Source organism: Melanostigma gelatinosum (assembly GCF_949748355.1).
Source record: "Melanostigma gelatinosum genome assembly, chromosome: 3".
NCBI lineage: Eukaryota > Metazoa > Chordata > Actinopteri > Perciformes > Zoarcidae > Melanostigma > Melanostigma gelatinosum.
Genome location: NC_136636.1, coordinates 11,338,318 through 11,354,770, shown reverse-complemented (window position 1 = coordinate 11,354,770; position 16,453 = coordinate 11,338,318). Strand labels below are relative to the sequence as shown.

At 42.6% G+C, this 16,453-nt stretch overlaps 1 protein-coding gene across 4 annotated transcripts in view; it reads right to left on the bottom strand.

Moving 5' to 3' along the window:
• Positions 1–15,579, bottom strand: part of tfeb (transcription factor EB) — a 28,633-nt gene extending 13,054 nt beyond the window's left edge. For 2 of the 4 annotated variants that reach the window (XM_079296157.1, XM_079296159.1), the window contains exons 1-4: positions 15,395–15,579; positions 6,108–6,202; positions 1,322–1,426; positions 724–906 (exon numbers count right to left, since the gene is read on the bottom strand). In XM_079296157.1, coding sequence (XP_079152283.1) covers positions 724–906; positions 1,322–1,351 — 213 coding nt within the window. In that variant the 5' untranslated portion in view covers positions 1,352–1,426; positions 6,108–6,202; positions 15,395–15,579. Of the gene's footprint in view, positions 1–723; positions 907–1,321; positions 1,427–6,107; positions 6,203–8,009; positions 8,106–15,394 lie in introns of those variants that run through there. The other 2 variants (XM_079296158.1, XM_079296160.1) reach the window with 2 other exon arrangements.
• Positions 15,580–16,453: the final 874 nt, after the last annotated feature.

Genomic DNA, 16,453 nt, shown 5'->3' with positions numbered 1-16,453 from the left:
TGTGGCAGTGCTGCCTCGTGAGAGGCCACAATGCCCAAGTGAAGTCCTGACCAACTCCGCTGCGCCCTGCTGCTCAGCAGCATGTGAGTGGATTAATGGAAGTGCCACAGCCCCCTGTCCTTCTGAAACCCCCCTTAACCAACATGTTCTCTCTCTCTCTTCAGCCGATCCCCTCAATGAGATCCGTTTTGTATTTGCAGTGCGTTTGCATGATGACCGGAAATGAGATTTTACTATACGCTCATTATTTCATTACAACAGACTGCACGGTGGTCCAGACCGAGTCTGAGAGAAGAGAGTTTGTAGAAGGAGGGAGGGGATTCTGGATCAAATACCCGTTGTTTTTATTTTCCTGTTCAAAACCTTCTACATACTTCATTCTCAATAAGTCTTTTCCAACCATTCACACACTAACTTAAAACAATATTTCAATTAAGTGATTAGTGTAGCAACATAAAAAAAACTTTTTTTTTAAGTAAAAATTGCCAAACATTCACTGGTTCCAGCTTCTCAAAATGTGAGTATTTGTTTTCATATCATTGTAAATTCAATATCTTTGACTTTTTGACAAACAAAGACAAAAGTTGTCATCTTGAACATTTTTCACACGTTTCTGAAATGTTATTGGCTTATTGAGCGATTGATTTGATGACAAATAAAAACAAGTCAAATAGAGACATTAACTGATAATGAAAATAACAGTTTTGTTGCAGCTCGACTGACCTTAAGAACCTCCACGGGGACCTGCATGCTTTGGTTATGCTGCGGGGTGCTAATGGCTGGCGTGGGTGCAGGTGGCCCAGCCATGCAATGCTGCATGTATTGCAGGGCTGCATTCTGCTGCTGATACTGCTGTATCTGCTGCCTCTCACGCTGCTCCTCTTGCTGCAGCTGGTCTCGCATCAGCTGGACACACAACACACAGGTATCACAGGAATGCTGATTAAAGCATTGCGACCTGCGTAGAAGCTGCCTGTGATGGCAAATGTTGCTTTTGGCTTTTCTCTGCCTCCCTGCTTTTTCAAGAGTGGACACGAAGAGCTGCTAGAAGAGCACAACTGGTGACTCACACATTTATTAAAATCACCCTGTAAGAAAATGATGTAGAGTAAATATATTAAAATATACAAGGGCCGAATAGCACGGCTAAATGTATCAGTATCAATGGCAGACCCACAAAGCTCTGACATTGACCAGAATACCTTCGTCTCCAGGGTCCACTCGATCAAACAACACTAAAAACAGATTTTGATATTCAAAGCTGATTATTAAAGGCTTGTATGTGCTGCATATTGGATGGTGGAGGGTGGTTGTATTGTACCTGCATCCGCAGCCCAATGCGCGAGGCCATTGCTGGGGGGCGAGGGGGCAGGGGAGGGCGAGCCGACGTTAATGCACCGCAGTCCAGCCCGAGAGGTAGAGGAAGCTGTGGAGGAGAAAGGAAGGGAGAGCTGAGTCAGAGGAAAGAAAGGGAAACAAATATGGTCTTCAGGGATTCCCAAACAAGAAGAGTAGCCATCAAGAGTGGATGCTGCCGGTCAACTGACCGGATCCAGTGTGCATTGTTATGGTTGCATTCGTGATGAGGGATAGGAGAAGGGGATGTGTGCAATGTTGTGACACACTTTTTTTGTTTTGTTTTACATGTGAGCTGTGTCTTTGTGGTTAGATGCTCTTTACATTATATTTGTCTTAAGTGTCAGGTTTGTTTAACAGTGAAATTGATCATCAACTGTGATTTGAGCATCATCTTCCTCACCTCGGTTCAAGCTAACGATGACACTACTATGTCCATTCAAGCGAGGCTAAGTACATCCTGGGCTTATTATGGTCTGCACAGAGGTTCAGTGTCACACTGATTCTCTTCTAACTCTGGGTAAGACAGCAAACCATCATCATCAGTGAAGGCTCTTTTTACAGACACCTGTGATTTCTGGGACCTTGTACTTTTCCACTACAGCGAAACAATTGTCTTGGTCCATCACTGGGCAAGCTGCTGGATCAATCAGCTGTCTTCCCCTCACATGACCTCTATGTTCCTACTGAATTAATCAAAAGCACCCGGTCATCTTTTGACAAGTTGCTCAAGGGCAGGTTTTCTGACTCCTAATCCTATTTATTCATGATGCAATAGCTCTGTATATGCCTTAAAAGCATACACTGCTGTAGTGTCTCTGTCTGCATGAGGCCCCGAATAACTGCCTCGAGAATGAATCAGGCTATTTATGGCTTTTCATGTCTCGGCGTTGCAATACTTCGCAATGTTTTAACACATTATTCATCCAAAAAATCTGAGGAAAATACAGTGGACATTTCAAAAATGATATCAGATAACATACCAAATGAAAGAATAAGTAAGCCAAGAATCTAACAAACCATTCAAAGATCAATGTATCTAAATGTATTGTATCAATATATTAATTGTATCTTTGTCAATATGAGTTGGATTTAAGACCCATTCCAGAAATAACATATCTCCCATAACTCTATTTTCATACGTTTTTTTGTAAATCCATCTTTTCTTTACAAACTATAACAGTAACAAATCCCGCTAGTGCTACTGCTAAAACTATTTGTTTTCTAGATTTCATGTCTTGAATCAAGTAAGGAAAGGGAAACACAGTTGAATTGAAACTGTGCTAAATAATCAAGTGGTTAAGGAAACAGAAACAGAGAAATAACAGTAAAATAATAAATTATACATATTGCAATTGGCCCTGTTGTGCTCTATGTAGGTCTGACTTTAGCCAATAAGATTTCATATGAAATCTCCTGTTTGAAAGAGGGCACTGGGATGACGTTAAGTTAGAAGTAACTCTGACCGACCTCCCCCAACTCTGTTCCTCCAAAACAATAAATTGCGAGGTACTTCCTCGATAACGCTGGAGAGGTCATGTGGGAGTCATGTGGTCTTGTTGTTCTTGGGTGATCATGTGAGCAGAAGGACGATGGGGAACACCCACAAACCCCTTACAACACCTCCTCCTCTTCTCTCTCACGCATACACACTCACGCGTATACATGCACACACACTCAGTGGGGAGTCCCAGGACTGACAGTTCCCCTTCTGCAATGACTTGTGTTCAGACCCGTGACTGACTAAGCTCGTCTCGACTCGCACAGGTGTAATAGGGGCAGGTTTCTACTGCTTACTAATGTCTCTGCTGACGGTAACGTGTTGTGAGACAACTACACACAAAAGAGCAGTGACAGGGATCAGGGTCTAAACAACCAATCGGAATCTGATTCCTCCCGTCTCTCATTAGAAATGCTGTCTGTATATGGTCATAAAGAGCGAAAGACAGAGAGAAAGACAGAGAGAGAGAGAGAGAGAGAAAAGCTCATTGTGCGTGAGGTACAATAAGAAGGGCAGCTCCTATTGAGGACTGAAGCCGCCTGTTGTCCGAAGTGTACATTTCAGCACCCGAGGGGGCACACACTGCCCGCTTTGTGCCCATTGGATGTCCCACATGAAAAACACACACCCATGCAGAGATGCACATTGAAACACTCCAACACAAACATGTACCAGAACTTGGACTCGAGAACAGGCCGACTCCACACCAGTAGCTCTAAACTGCCAAAACGGACTGAAATACTACAGAGACACAATATTCACAAATTGGATTTTCCTATAACACTCACAACTACTGCTGATGTTGAAACAACTTTTGTACAGGCTGCTAACATCTGGAGCTTCAGAGACAGGCCCTCTCGTAATAGTCGTCTCTTTCAAGGTTCCTACTTACATAAACACCCAGAGTCTGACAAATGGGGCGATTACATCTCCAAACTCAATCGGCAAGGTAGGAATGCCAGCCAGAGGAAGATGTGCACTCTCAAGGCTCTCAGGGTCTCAGGGGTCTCAGGATACACATGTAGGCAGTACAGACTCTTAAGGCAAGTTTGTGATTGAGTAGAATTATCATAAAGAGCAGGAATTCTTGAGTTGAGGCCAAAAATCGTTTTGTGTGAGGTCAAAGTGACCTTTGACCACCAAATTCCAATCAGCTCAACTTTGAGTTCAAGTGGATGTTTGTGCGAAACAATCCGTTTCTGAGATATCTTGTTCACGTGAACGGACGGACAACCCGTAAACATAATTCCCAGCATGACAATGAATACCTGGAGCTGTACATGCTAAACTCAAAGCCATAAAGTGAAAAACCCCCAGCTCTGCAGAGGGAAAATGATTCTGACACCATGTTTACATAACACTATCTAACTTTCCAACAGTAATAAAGCTATATGCATTTCATATAGCCTTCAACTGTGACACATAATATAAGTATATACACACTGATGGGATATCACTTCCTGATATCCTATCGTGACACACTGCAACCAGGCAGCATGGTCCCCCACATGGGCCTTCCCATTGCCTGGCATCCACTGGGGTAAGCAGGCATCTGTGACGCAGTAAGAGCACACAACGGCCATTGTGTGTCCAATGCTGTGATGTCACAGCGCCTTCACTTCAAACAGCCAGTGGGAGGATGTACAGCGGAGGAAGCCCGGGTCAGAGGTCCACTCTGGATTGTGCCACAGATTAGTCACAAACACACATGCCAACAAAAAGCTCACAATGGAAACATGGAATACATTTAAACATGCTCTGCACAGCTTTAGTTCCTTCCTATAGGGCAAATTGTCACGCTCATTGTACACATTCATAAGACATAAAACACACAAGTACACACACAGTTGTGTGGCAGTGTGAGGCCATGGCACCTGTGCTCAAAGACATGGTGTTAATTTGTGGAGTGTGTATTTATAGAATTGACTGTGCCATGCCAAGAAAGGCCTTTACAACAGCCTATTGAGCATTTGAATGTGGGACGTGAATATGCACACAGACACTCAGGTGCTCTCTCACAAGTCCTGTGTGCATCCACACGAACATGAGGCCACAGCTGCTGCACACAATTCAAAGACAATCTACTGACATATTGACAAGTGCAGACACAAAAATACATTTTATGTCTGTATTTATGATCACAGCAATCCGGCACGGCAAGTAAAATTAGAAAGAAATCCCCCAAGGACACGCAACGCTGGCATACCTCTTGACATGTCTTTCACAAACTGAGTTTAACGTGGCCAGGCCCTGCTCCGAGACACAAACACACATTACAAAAACACTGTTCAAGAACCTCAACCTCAGTCGTGACGGCGTTAACGACGTTGTTCAAGTCATTTTGGAGGCTTTGTGTAAATGTTGACAATCACTTTTGATACTAAGTTTCAGGTTGTCAAATGCTTTAGTCCAACTTCCCGTGAAGATCACAAAGGTTCCAAATGTAACACTGCACTGTGCACTTTTACAGCTCTTCCATCACTGCACATACGCACACACACACACACACACACACACACACACACACACACACACACACACACCCTGCATTGAGCTATCTTCTCTGCCTGCTCTAATGACTAAAATAACCCCCTCTGCTCTCTGTTCTCCTTTTCAGGAACACCCTGTTCCCCTGAGCCTTGGTATGCTTTTTTTGTTTTGTGTATGTATCTGCACACATCTGTGCATGTGTGTGTTTGTGGGCAGTCGGGGGTTAGAGGGGGACATGCATATAAAAGGCAAGTGTGCAACGTGTGTTGCCGCTTTACAGCATCTGACGCCTTTCAGGACGTGTGAACAGACAGAGAGTATCAATATTCCTGAAACCACGGCGTTACACACTCAACGGGTGTAGTCGGTAGGATTATGTGACACGACTGGCATGGCAAGTATGGCGTCCTTACCCCTTCCTCTTTGGTCTCACACACACACTGTATCCCTTAGCGACAGAACACACATTCAGATATGCAGACAGACAGACTGGACAGTCAGATCATTTTCAAACACTCGGGACTGGTATTCTGTTGGGTCAATTAGTGTTTTAGATATAAAAAAAACCATTCCTGTTTCCACCCAATATCTGTAAGAATTACATCAGACACTCATGATTTAGTGACAGCATACAGGGGTCATTTAAGTCAGGATTGTCAACTGTGTTAAGTCGGGGTAAAGCCCCACAATCACTTTCCACTGTATAGCATAGAAGCACTTTGGGCACTGACACATATAGACAAATGCAATGTGCAATTACCTGTTTAAGAGGAAAAACAGTTCACAGAGGACGGAATCACGCTCTGCTGGTGCTGCTGACTACATATCGGGATGCTGGAGAAAGCGGGTGGCAATCTGAAGGGGGACGTCACGGGGCAGCGAGAGATGAAGAAAGGCGATGGAGGTGTGAAATGACGAAGATACGAACAACAACAAAGAGAGAAAGACAAAGACAAAAAGATGGTTAGTTAAAACTGCAAAATGGACAAATGAAGAGCTGTAACATAAAATGTGTTACTGTGAGTGCGAGCGTGGAAGAACAACAGAGGAAGCAGCAGGTGTGCAACACACGCTGACAAACTCAGAATAAGAGAATCGTTTCCAGGGCGGAAGTGAAGGAAGCAACAGACCATGGTTAAACCAGAGTACAAACACACACACTGCATTATGTTGCAGGAGACATTTTTGATTCAGTTGTTTAGTTCACCTTTCCACGAAGCAAATTGCTGCAGCTCTTTCGCAGCTGGTTCTCGGACGTCACAGTGCCGAGTTTGCTATGAGGGGCACCCTCCTATCTGGTTTCTGACTTTTTAACACCTTCATTTTTCAAATGAGTAGCGGTTCACGCATGTTCTTCTATAACACAAAGACTATCCAAGTTATGCACTCACTCAAATATTCAAAACACTGCAGCCGCTTCCTTTTGTTACACATTTAGCATGGTTGGGGCTAAGGGTTGGATGCATGCAGTCAAAAGATCAGTGCCCTTAGATTGCTGGCAAACGTGTGTTATTTACAGACATCCAGTGCCCACAGAGTTACATTTCTGCTCACCAACTTTTCGAAGGTCGTCTGAATGAATCACCATCACTCATCAACATTGTGTGTGAATCACAGTGCCTGTCACCTTCTAAACACAGTCTATAAATAGCTGACATATAGGGACCCTTGTCCAGAGTGAATCTGTCAACTCAGTCCTGCTCTCCTCGGGCCACAGATCATAGAGACGAGAGATGTGATGCGAAACTAGCGAGGAAAGTACAACAATAGGCTATCAGCACAAACACACTTACAACCATGTCAAATCAAAGTACAACACAATGAGATCCAGGAAAGATAATGGACCAGCCTCGCCAATTATAACCACAATGCATCACTTCCCCTTTCCTTGCATCAGTTTTCACAACTCCTAGTTTTGTCAGTGGTGAAGCAACTTCCTTTGTAGGAAACCCTCGGAAAAAACCATTGTGGCATGTTTGTCATGCCACAATGATGAACATCTTTTTGATATTGATGCCCACTTATCCAAACCCTGGAATGATAGGAAGGAAAACTAAAGTAAATGTTCAACCTGAAGTCAATAAGGCCTGTGCAGAACATTGACACACACAGTAACAGACATAATGCTAATACAGGTATTTACACTCAGGTCACCCTGTTTGCTGCAGGTGTGGTGCTAGTATGTTATGAACACAAAAAACATCTCTCAGCACTGTGGCTTCGGCTTACCATTTTGCATTTTTTAAATTGATGCATGTTGGCGTACACGTTAACATTAGAGAACTGTTGTATTTCATGTGGTAACTTTCATTGTCTCCCCACCAGACTGCCACACAATCGGTACCATCGCTGACATTCTGCCTCCACTTAGCTGCACGTAACAAACAATCATTACATTGCTAAACAATGGAGTGATGACTCGAGATCTCTAGATCCTATTTCGGTTTTTGAAAGGTCAAAATGCAATATGTTATGACCAGTTCACTGTCGACATATATTCAAGTTTTAAAAAAAAGGAACTACATTCTACTAAAAACACACTAAAACTGCTCAGACATGTTCAGTTTCATTTCAGTTTTCGCGGCCAGTCAGCCTGAACGGAGCTCAGATTGACACCGATACTGATACATAAAGTAGAATAAGTATAACTTTAGATCCTTACCAGCAACTCTTCAACTATCCCAAAGACAACATAGTGCAGCCAAGAGAGATCTGCTCCTCCACGTGTTACTGCACACACTCCGTGACAGTTGTCAGTTTTTTGCCGGCTGGGACCGACCAACTAGTGCATTCGTATGCCGGTTCACTGGTTGTGACGGCACTCCCACTCTCCACCAACGGGCTACAGTAGACCGAGTGACAGTCACTATTAGTCACCTTCCTCCCCTCTCAATAACCACAAGCTCAGCTTCCCATTCCTCCTCGTTTTCCTCCTCCTCCTTCTCCTATTCTCCTCCTCTTCCCCTAAATTGGCCTGAATGCCGTCGTCTTGGGCAACAACAACGAGAGCCCTGTGTCCAGTAAACTTATCTCCGTTGCTCGTTTTCCCCTCTTCCCCTCGCATGTGGAACTCCTCCTTCCGTCAAGCCAAGTGTACAGCATTTTCATTTAGTAACGCCTACACATATGCATGCATAAACACAAACAGACCCTAGACGCAATTTCCTTATTTTGTCTGCCGAGTCATTGTGCATGGGTTTTTCTGAGCTATAGGGCAGTGAATCAGCATATTTACTTCTTTAATTGCACACCCACACACTGTCACCCACACACACGCAAATGCAAATACAAACCTGCATGCTTAGATGTCAATAACACTTATTAAATACACAGATCAGGAAAGGAAATATCACCATATATGATATCAAAGGCAATCTGTGGCCATTGAGTATTGGTTATATCACAAACTTATGCCTTATCGCAATAAAAAGAGACATCCCAGCAGTACATTTGTTATAATTTACTGAAAGTCACGGTATTGTTAAAAACAAAACCAACCGGATGCTGTTTTTGTTAAATACACTCAGGTAAGTTGCTACAGTGCAGAACAGGTTTTTGTAACTTGCACAATTAAAATAAAATGTAATAATCACGCTTACAACTGGCTTAAGAGCATCCCAGTAACCTGTAGGAACACAGACACTGGTATCAAAGTGCCACTCAGCTAGTTGTGCCTATCACAACAGAGGAGAACACTGGCCAGCATGCTTCAGCAGGACCCGGCTGACAAGCATCCCTTGTTTGTACACAAAGCATTCAACAGTGGGCCAGCTCCAGTTCTCATAGTGCCCGCAGTGTATTTACTGGGCTATTTTGGTCCAGAGGCAGGACCCCCCCCTCCTCCTAAGGTCCTCAGCTCATTGGCTGGAAAAGCTGCGTTCCTGTGAAGTATGGCCAATCATAAGGCGTATATGTAGGAGGGGAAATCATTGACCAAGACAGCCTTGTCCTCTTTTGACAATGGCCTATGGAGGAGGCTGGACCCAAACACACACATACGCACTCAAACACAAAACTCTCTTCTACTTGTCCGCCGGACAACTTTCCCTTCGTTTACTCCTTCGGTCACCGTGGTTGCAAACAAATATGACATACAAAGACCATCTACCATCCATCTACCTGAGTCTATCTCTTTGTGAAGCAGGAGAAACAGTGCTGTCAAAACACCGTACAAGTTAAGTTCAGTTATAGCCACGGTTGAAGGCAATGAATTGACCATTTATACATGAATTTGCACATACAATGTTTCCCTATCATTTTGTCTGAACAGTATGAGAGATATATATATATATATATATATATATATATATATATGTCTGTATCATATAAATAATATGTATCTGAAGCTAAATGATGCTACTGATGAGTGAAATAATCAAAACAAAGATGCCAGTTTTTTATCGATGTAATTGGGGCTTCTATGGCTGGATATCCCAATCACAAAGCCACTAGATGTATATTTTTAGAGCACTCTTTTTCTGTTTGGAAAATGTTAATTAACCCCCATGAATTCTAAGTAAACAACATTGTGCATCTATGAGTGCGTTTGTGTGCGATAGAGAGAGAGCAGTGCAATAACCAGCCAACCAGCTGCACAGCATTTCTGTTTGCATGAGTGAGATTCGCCACGTACGTACGTTGACATGGAATGGAAGGCATTTGGGAGATGAGTTGTGAGATAAAACCTGCTCTTTACTGCTCAACTCCTCTTCCACTGTCAGTCTCTCTCTTTTTCCAATTTTTTGTTGAACTAACATCCATTAATTAGTATGAAGAATATTGCTGCCTTTGAGCCCTTTAGACTTTTGAGAGGAGGAAAAGGAACTGCAGAGAGACAGAGCGGAAGAGGTAAAGAAAAGGAGGACAGAACAATTTAAATCACTGGAAGAGTTCAAGGAGGGGTCAAGAGGACGATAATGAATCAGTTAATTAATAAATAAGCTTACAAAGGAGCCGCGTATGTTTGCCAGATCAGCATCCATTTATCGTAGGCCGACCAAATATGGGGACAGTTTCTGATTAAGCAGTGCAGACAAAGGAATGCTGTTTCTCTATACACAGACGCACACGCACAACCTTATACAGTAGATCACTGTATTTCCTCTGCAGATGATTTTGCCGTTGACTATGGTTAACACTAACGGAGAGGAGGAAGAGATTGCCCAATAAAAACTCAGGCAGAGTACGGTGCAGGTGCTAAAATCGTGGTGCTTTTCATGCGTTACTAATCCCAGCGGACAGCAGCCCTTCTAACACCTGCTCTCGACTGAAGGAGGAGCATCCATTCAGTTCTTCAGCTGAGCAGTGATATCACAAGGGTTTGAATAAGAGATAATCTCCACGAAGACGATTTCACTCACAATGTTGTTTCAAACCAATTTACAGTCCACATCTGGGAAAATGATCATCTTGGCAAATCACAAATTAGTCCTTCCACGTTACTTTAAAAGTATGTATAACAACAACAACAACAGCAACAGCACACGTTGATGCTAATTTTGAATGTGCAAAAGGTCCTCCTTGTTCCTTTTTAAAATTAGAAATAAATTTTCATGATCACAAATGATACTCGGTTACAAAGACCAGTTCCTGAGAGCCTCAAAGGCTGTTTTACACGAGCTCAGTCAACTTACAACAGAAACGTTGAAGTTGAAACACCTTTGTGGTGTAAATACAGCAAACACAAAAAAGATGGAAGTGACAGAAAATTGTATTCTTAAAAATATAAATAATCTACATATTACACAAATATTGGGAGAGGTTGACATGGTGAAAATGCCTTAGTCTGCATAAGTGGAAGGAAATACTGTACTTCTGAATTATCCAGAGTGAAGATGAAGAGCAATGTGACAGATGGTGTGTGAGCCAGAAGGAGCTCAGCAAATGAGAATAGAGAAATTGTCCATCTTGACAGAAAAAGTTGACACGATAAAGAGAAAACCAGTCGCTGGCATTTATACTAACCCTATGCTGAAGACAACCAGTAAGTCATGGCTGCCCTATCAAAGGCAGACATGAGATCCAACATGAGGATATTCACAAAGTCATGTCATGAGTCATCAGTGAGTCATTTAACAGCTTCATTACGAAACCAGGCTGAATCAAAAATGTTATTGGGAGAAGCGGCCGTTCTGTTTTGATTGCAATTAGTCGAAGCCGTTGGATTAGAACACTAGGAATTGCATAATGGGAAAAACCTCGCTGAGGAGCCCGGGGGCATTTTATTAAGAGAGCGCAGAGTTCATCCGAGGGTTAGTAAGAACATTCAGTACCAACAGACTTTCAACAGCAATGAAATGGACACATTTTCTGTGTGTGTGTGTGTGTGTGTTAATAGATCTATTTTAAAATCTTCAATGCTGTAGGGAGCCTTGAAATCTAATTTTCTTGAAGCAAAACACAAATTATTTCAAGATATTTCACAACACACACCGACAGACACAGTTTGCTGAAAGAAGTGAAACTGCAAAACAAGTGAGATTGACTCATATTATTTATATATAGCGTTGCTTGTTTTCGAGGAGAGACAATTACACTGAGGTTTGATAACCTATTGATTGAATTCATCTGATTGTTAAAAAACACTTCAATGCAGTCACTAAAGACAACATGTCAACATAAAGTGTGGTAGTGTGGGAAAAATAAGCCGAAATATGTCTAAAAAAACCATGGCTGAGATGACTGAGACGTCTTTATGGAGGAGATAAAAATATAACTCGTGGGCCTCCAAGTTGCAGAAAAGCTACAACTACACCCCCGCTGTTCATACTATCAAGCAAATTGTCCAAACGTACACAACAGGCCAGCTGCAGTGTGTGCTCGCAGATGCATTTGAGACGCCGTTCTTACTGAGACAAGAAAGACTGCGAGAGACAATCACTACCGTCTGTCAGTCAAAAGAGGATATGAAACAGTGGAATGGAGATAAGATGAGGAAGTGGAGTCACACATTCAGCACATGCGCTAAAATGCCCCACCCACACTCACCTCTGATAGATCATGGGTCATGTTGTCACATAGCACACGCCAAGATGTCATTCTAGTGGTTTAAAAAGTCAGAGCATATCCAGTAGTTTGTTTTGTGTGTGGTTTTTTAAAATATTTTTATGGGAAACACCACAAAGACACTTCCTCATTCCACTTTTTCTCTATCGAGTCACGAAGCGGTGAAAACACTGTCCGGGTCACGGGAGATTTGTCCCTGCGGCAGATGGATGGAGCTGTGTTTACACACACCTGATGCTCTCTCACACTAGAGTACATCCATTGAGCCTGGTCATTGTGCCTATGTGCGTGTGTGCAACGCGGCCTTTATTTACCTGAAAAAAATTTACCTCAACACTTACAAGCGGAGGCGAGTCCAATGAGGCCGAAAACACGACCCACGCGAACACTTTTCCACACACACACAGGATGCAAAGCTTGCGCTTATTTGTGCACTTTCGTGATCCGATTGTTACGCGTCACACATTCAAACACACATGCCAGGAAAAGGAAATCATCCAATGCAGCCAGTAGTTTTGGTAACTAGGATATCATTTTAGACCAATAATTCAAAATGGTCACCTCTGGTGAAACCCGACTGTTTTCCTTTGCTGGCATAACTGCTGTTTAACTGCTCTCTGCGTGCTACAACTCTGAATCGGTGTTATGTGGAAAAAGAACTCGGCCTCAACACACATCAACGACACATTCACGCAAGTGTTTGTGTGTGTTTGAACACATAAATGTTGATGCATACATACCGTGTGTGCCCGAGCCAAACAAACTACTCGAATGCATCAAAACACAGTATTTCCTCGGAGCTGCAGCTGAACCTGTCTCCATGCATGTGAATGCCCATCTGTGTCTCAGTGACAGTGAGCAACAAAGAGGTGAACGTTCTTTTGTCCTACAGTATCACATTTCTGTTTGGCTTTTACATCGAAACACAAATAGGAAAATGCACGTGCCACCAATAAACCGAAATCGTCACTGTCTCAGTGATCCGGTGCAACTTCCCTGCAAAACCCATTTTACTGGAGGCGATTGAAGGTGAAACAGAATTAAAAAGGAAATATGCAGATTTCTACCAACCTACAGTCATTAAAGAGATTAATAACTGCTGATAGTTTGATCGTCGCTCTATTTAGGTTTTTCCTGTGGTTTCTCGTGGCAGCAGTTCCTTAAAATCGATCTTTCGTAATCACAACATTTATTGGAATCGCTGAGCTCTAGATTTTCTATTTCTGGTAACTCACTTTATAATCTGTCATCATGGTGTCTCGCAAAACACAACGTGGTGATCACCGGATCAGCGCTAACGGTGACATTTCTTAGAAAGGCGCTAAGAACGAAAGTAAACAAGTCACGAGCGCAAGCAGAACCTCGACAGAAATGTACTCGCCAGTAACAAGCTGTCAGACCTATTGAGACCTCTCTGCTCTGACCTTTCACCCCGATCGCGTGTTCTGGAGAATGGTATGGATGATGACAGAGGCTAGGTGGAGAGGTCAGAGGTTAGAGACCGGGGTGTGATGTCAAACACTTGGGTGCTTTTCTATTAGGCTCACTTATGCTTCCTCGCGTCCTCTCTCCTGACCTGGACCTAGAGGAGCAAGGAGCTTTCGGGAGGAGCTTAGAGCGAGGAAACACAGGTGTATCCTACACAGAAGTCTTTTATCAAGCGGCGAGAAATGTAAATGCCGCACCTCCACATGTGGCACATAGTTTAATGCAACTACAGCAGCTTAAGACTAACGCTCTGGAGTCGAGTATTTTTCATTTGACATGATGGGCTCCTCCATCCTCACGTCTTTTACTCGCATCGCTCTCTCTCACTTCCTCGCCGCGAGGAGCTAAGATGCGAGGAAAAGACAAGATGGGGGGAAGCAAGGAGATGCGTTAGCAAAATGAAAAGTGGAGGGGATAAACTTGGACCTGAACCTTAATCAGGACGATACCTAATATAATGATTTCTATGTAGATTACTATACAAATATCCCACTTTTATGCAGAAACTTTGCCCACATTCTACAGTAAAACAAGATAAGACATGTAGTTCCGTTTAAAATCACAGCTAAATCCCAGGTAAATGTCTATTATTATCATTAGAAGAAGACATTGACATTGCATTACTGGATAGCATTAGGCATAATAACAAACTGTTGCTTGCACTCCACACACACACACACACAGACTATTTATAAAACACACATGTAAATATAGCCCACTCTGCAGAGGGAATAAACAAAGGGGGCATAAACGGTCAGCGTTGCTTTCATTATTTTAGTTTTTGTATCATGAAGGATTTTCAAGCAAAGTACTTGAATAGGCAGCAGAGCATATAGGGTTTGCAGTCCCACCGCTTATACGTAGCAGCATACCCAGGGGCTAAGGTGTTGTTACTGATACCAGCCTGGCCAATGCTTATAAATGGCAAGAGGGCAAGTTCTCCACTGATGACAGTAAAAAAGGGGAAAGTGGTGCATTGTGGTCTAACCCAGCGGTTTCTTAAATGGTACCAGTGGTACCAGTGTCCCCAATAGAGACATTCCAGTGCTATTTCATGTTATTTTATCTTTCCATTGTTCCTTATGTTTTGTGAAAGTCGTGGACTGGAAATGCTTTGGATGTCTATTTTGTTGTTAAAAGTTTGATGTGTGCTCGTGGATGACTATTCAGATTTATAGTAACAATATCATGAGCTGGAGACAAAAGCTTGACAAATGATGCCTTTTGATTTGTGATGCTCGCAGCCTGTAGTCAAGTTCTAGGCTATGGCTGTACAAGCACACACGTCTCTCGTCTGCAATGCAGAGATTGTTAAATAAATATATTTTTGCAATTATTTAGCAACATGTAATGGACAAGTGCAAGACAGTGTTGTATTTATTCTCTTGAGGACAAATAATAAGTTGGCTACTGTTCATTTTAAACTTAATGCATCACGAGACTTTCTATGTAAATCGGGAAATACCGACTTCAAATTAGCGCTCGCGGGTTTCCAGAGTTACTGGTGTAGTAGCAGAAGTTACATTTCAGTGTCGGAGGTAAAATATCACTTACCCGCTCTGAAGGTCAGACAGAACGAAGTAAAGAAGTCAGCTTGCGGAAAAGTGCGTGCCTACTTGTCTCGCGCGCTCTGATCATACCAAACCTTGCCGGGCACTGTCGGGAGGGTCGCGTTTAAGAAGATAAAAGAGTTTCAAGTGTCTCTGTATTTACACAGACTGCTCCAGCGTGTACCACCACTGGCACTTCGGAGGCTAATTTGTTTTCGTTAAGTCCGTCGAGATGTTGTCACAACTAGGAGCGTCTCTGGTCACCTGTAAAACCACCAATAGCAAGGCGCAGATGGGTTTGTGGGAAATGTAGTTTTCCCTCATATCTTCCACAGACTGGTATTTTGAGGCGATGACGTGAGGCCTGTTGACTGCATGGGATTTACGAGGTCCTCTAACTTTAGCCAAAGACTTCCATAAGTACCAACACGACTATAGAGGCAACTTCAATCTTTATCGGGTTTTTTTTTACCGCCTACAATGGAGACGCTTCTTCTATTCTTGTTTCATATTCATAATGCACTTAGTTTAGGCTCAATTACCTTTCACTGTAATGAATCAGTGTTAGATGAAGGGATTGTGTTAATACCCTGTGCAATACAATGTGGTCCAATACTTTTTCATTATTAATCTTAATTTGTTTTTAGTGGAGATTGTTTTAGACAAGTGGCATTGTATATTTTTAGTTCATAGTTTGTGAATTTATGTATTTTTGCACAGGTGTCTAATAATACATAACAGGTCATATTATGTAATCATAGGAACCACATACTGTTGACACACGTTTAAATTCTGATTTGTCAGTTTTATAATGTGGTTCATTTGACAATTCACAGTAGGCATGTGTGTATCTAAGTGATTATAAAAACCGCCTAATGTCTGACTGAATATGGCATGTTCACTTGTATAAGTGCCCGAACAGCAGGAGAACTTTGTATATGTAGATAAGGACCATAGCACAGCGGTAATACCCAGTATGACAACATGAGGGAAGCAAAATCAAAAAATATATATTGTAAATCAACATTTCATGACCAGACTGGAGACATTTTGAATGGGCAGT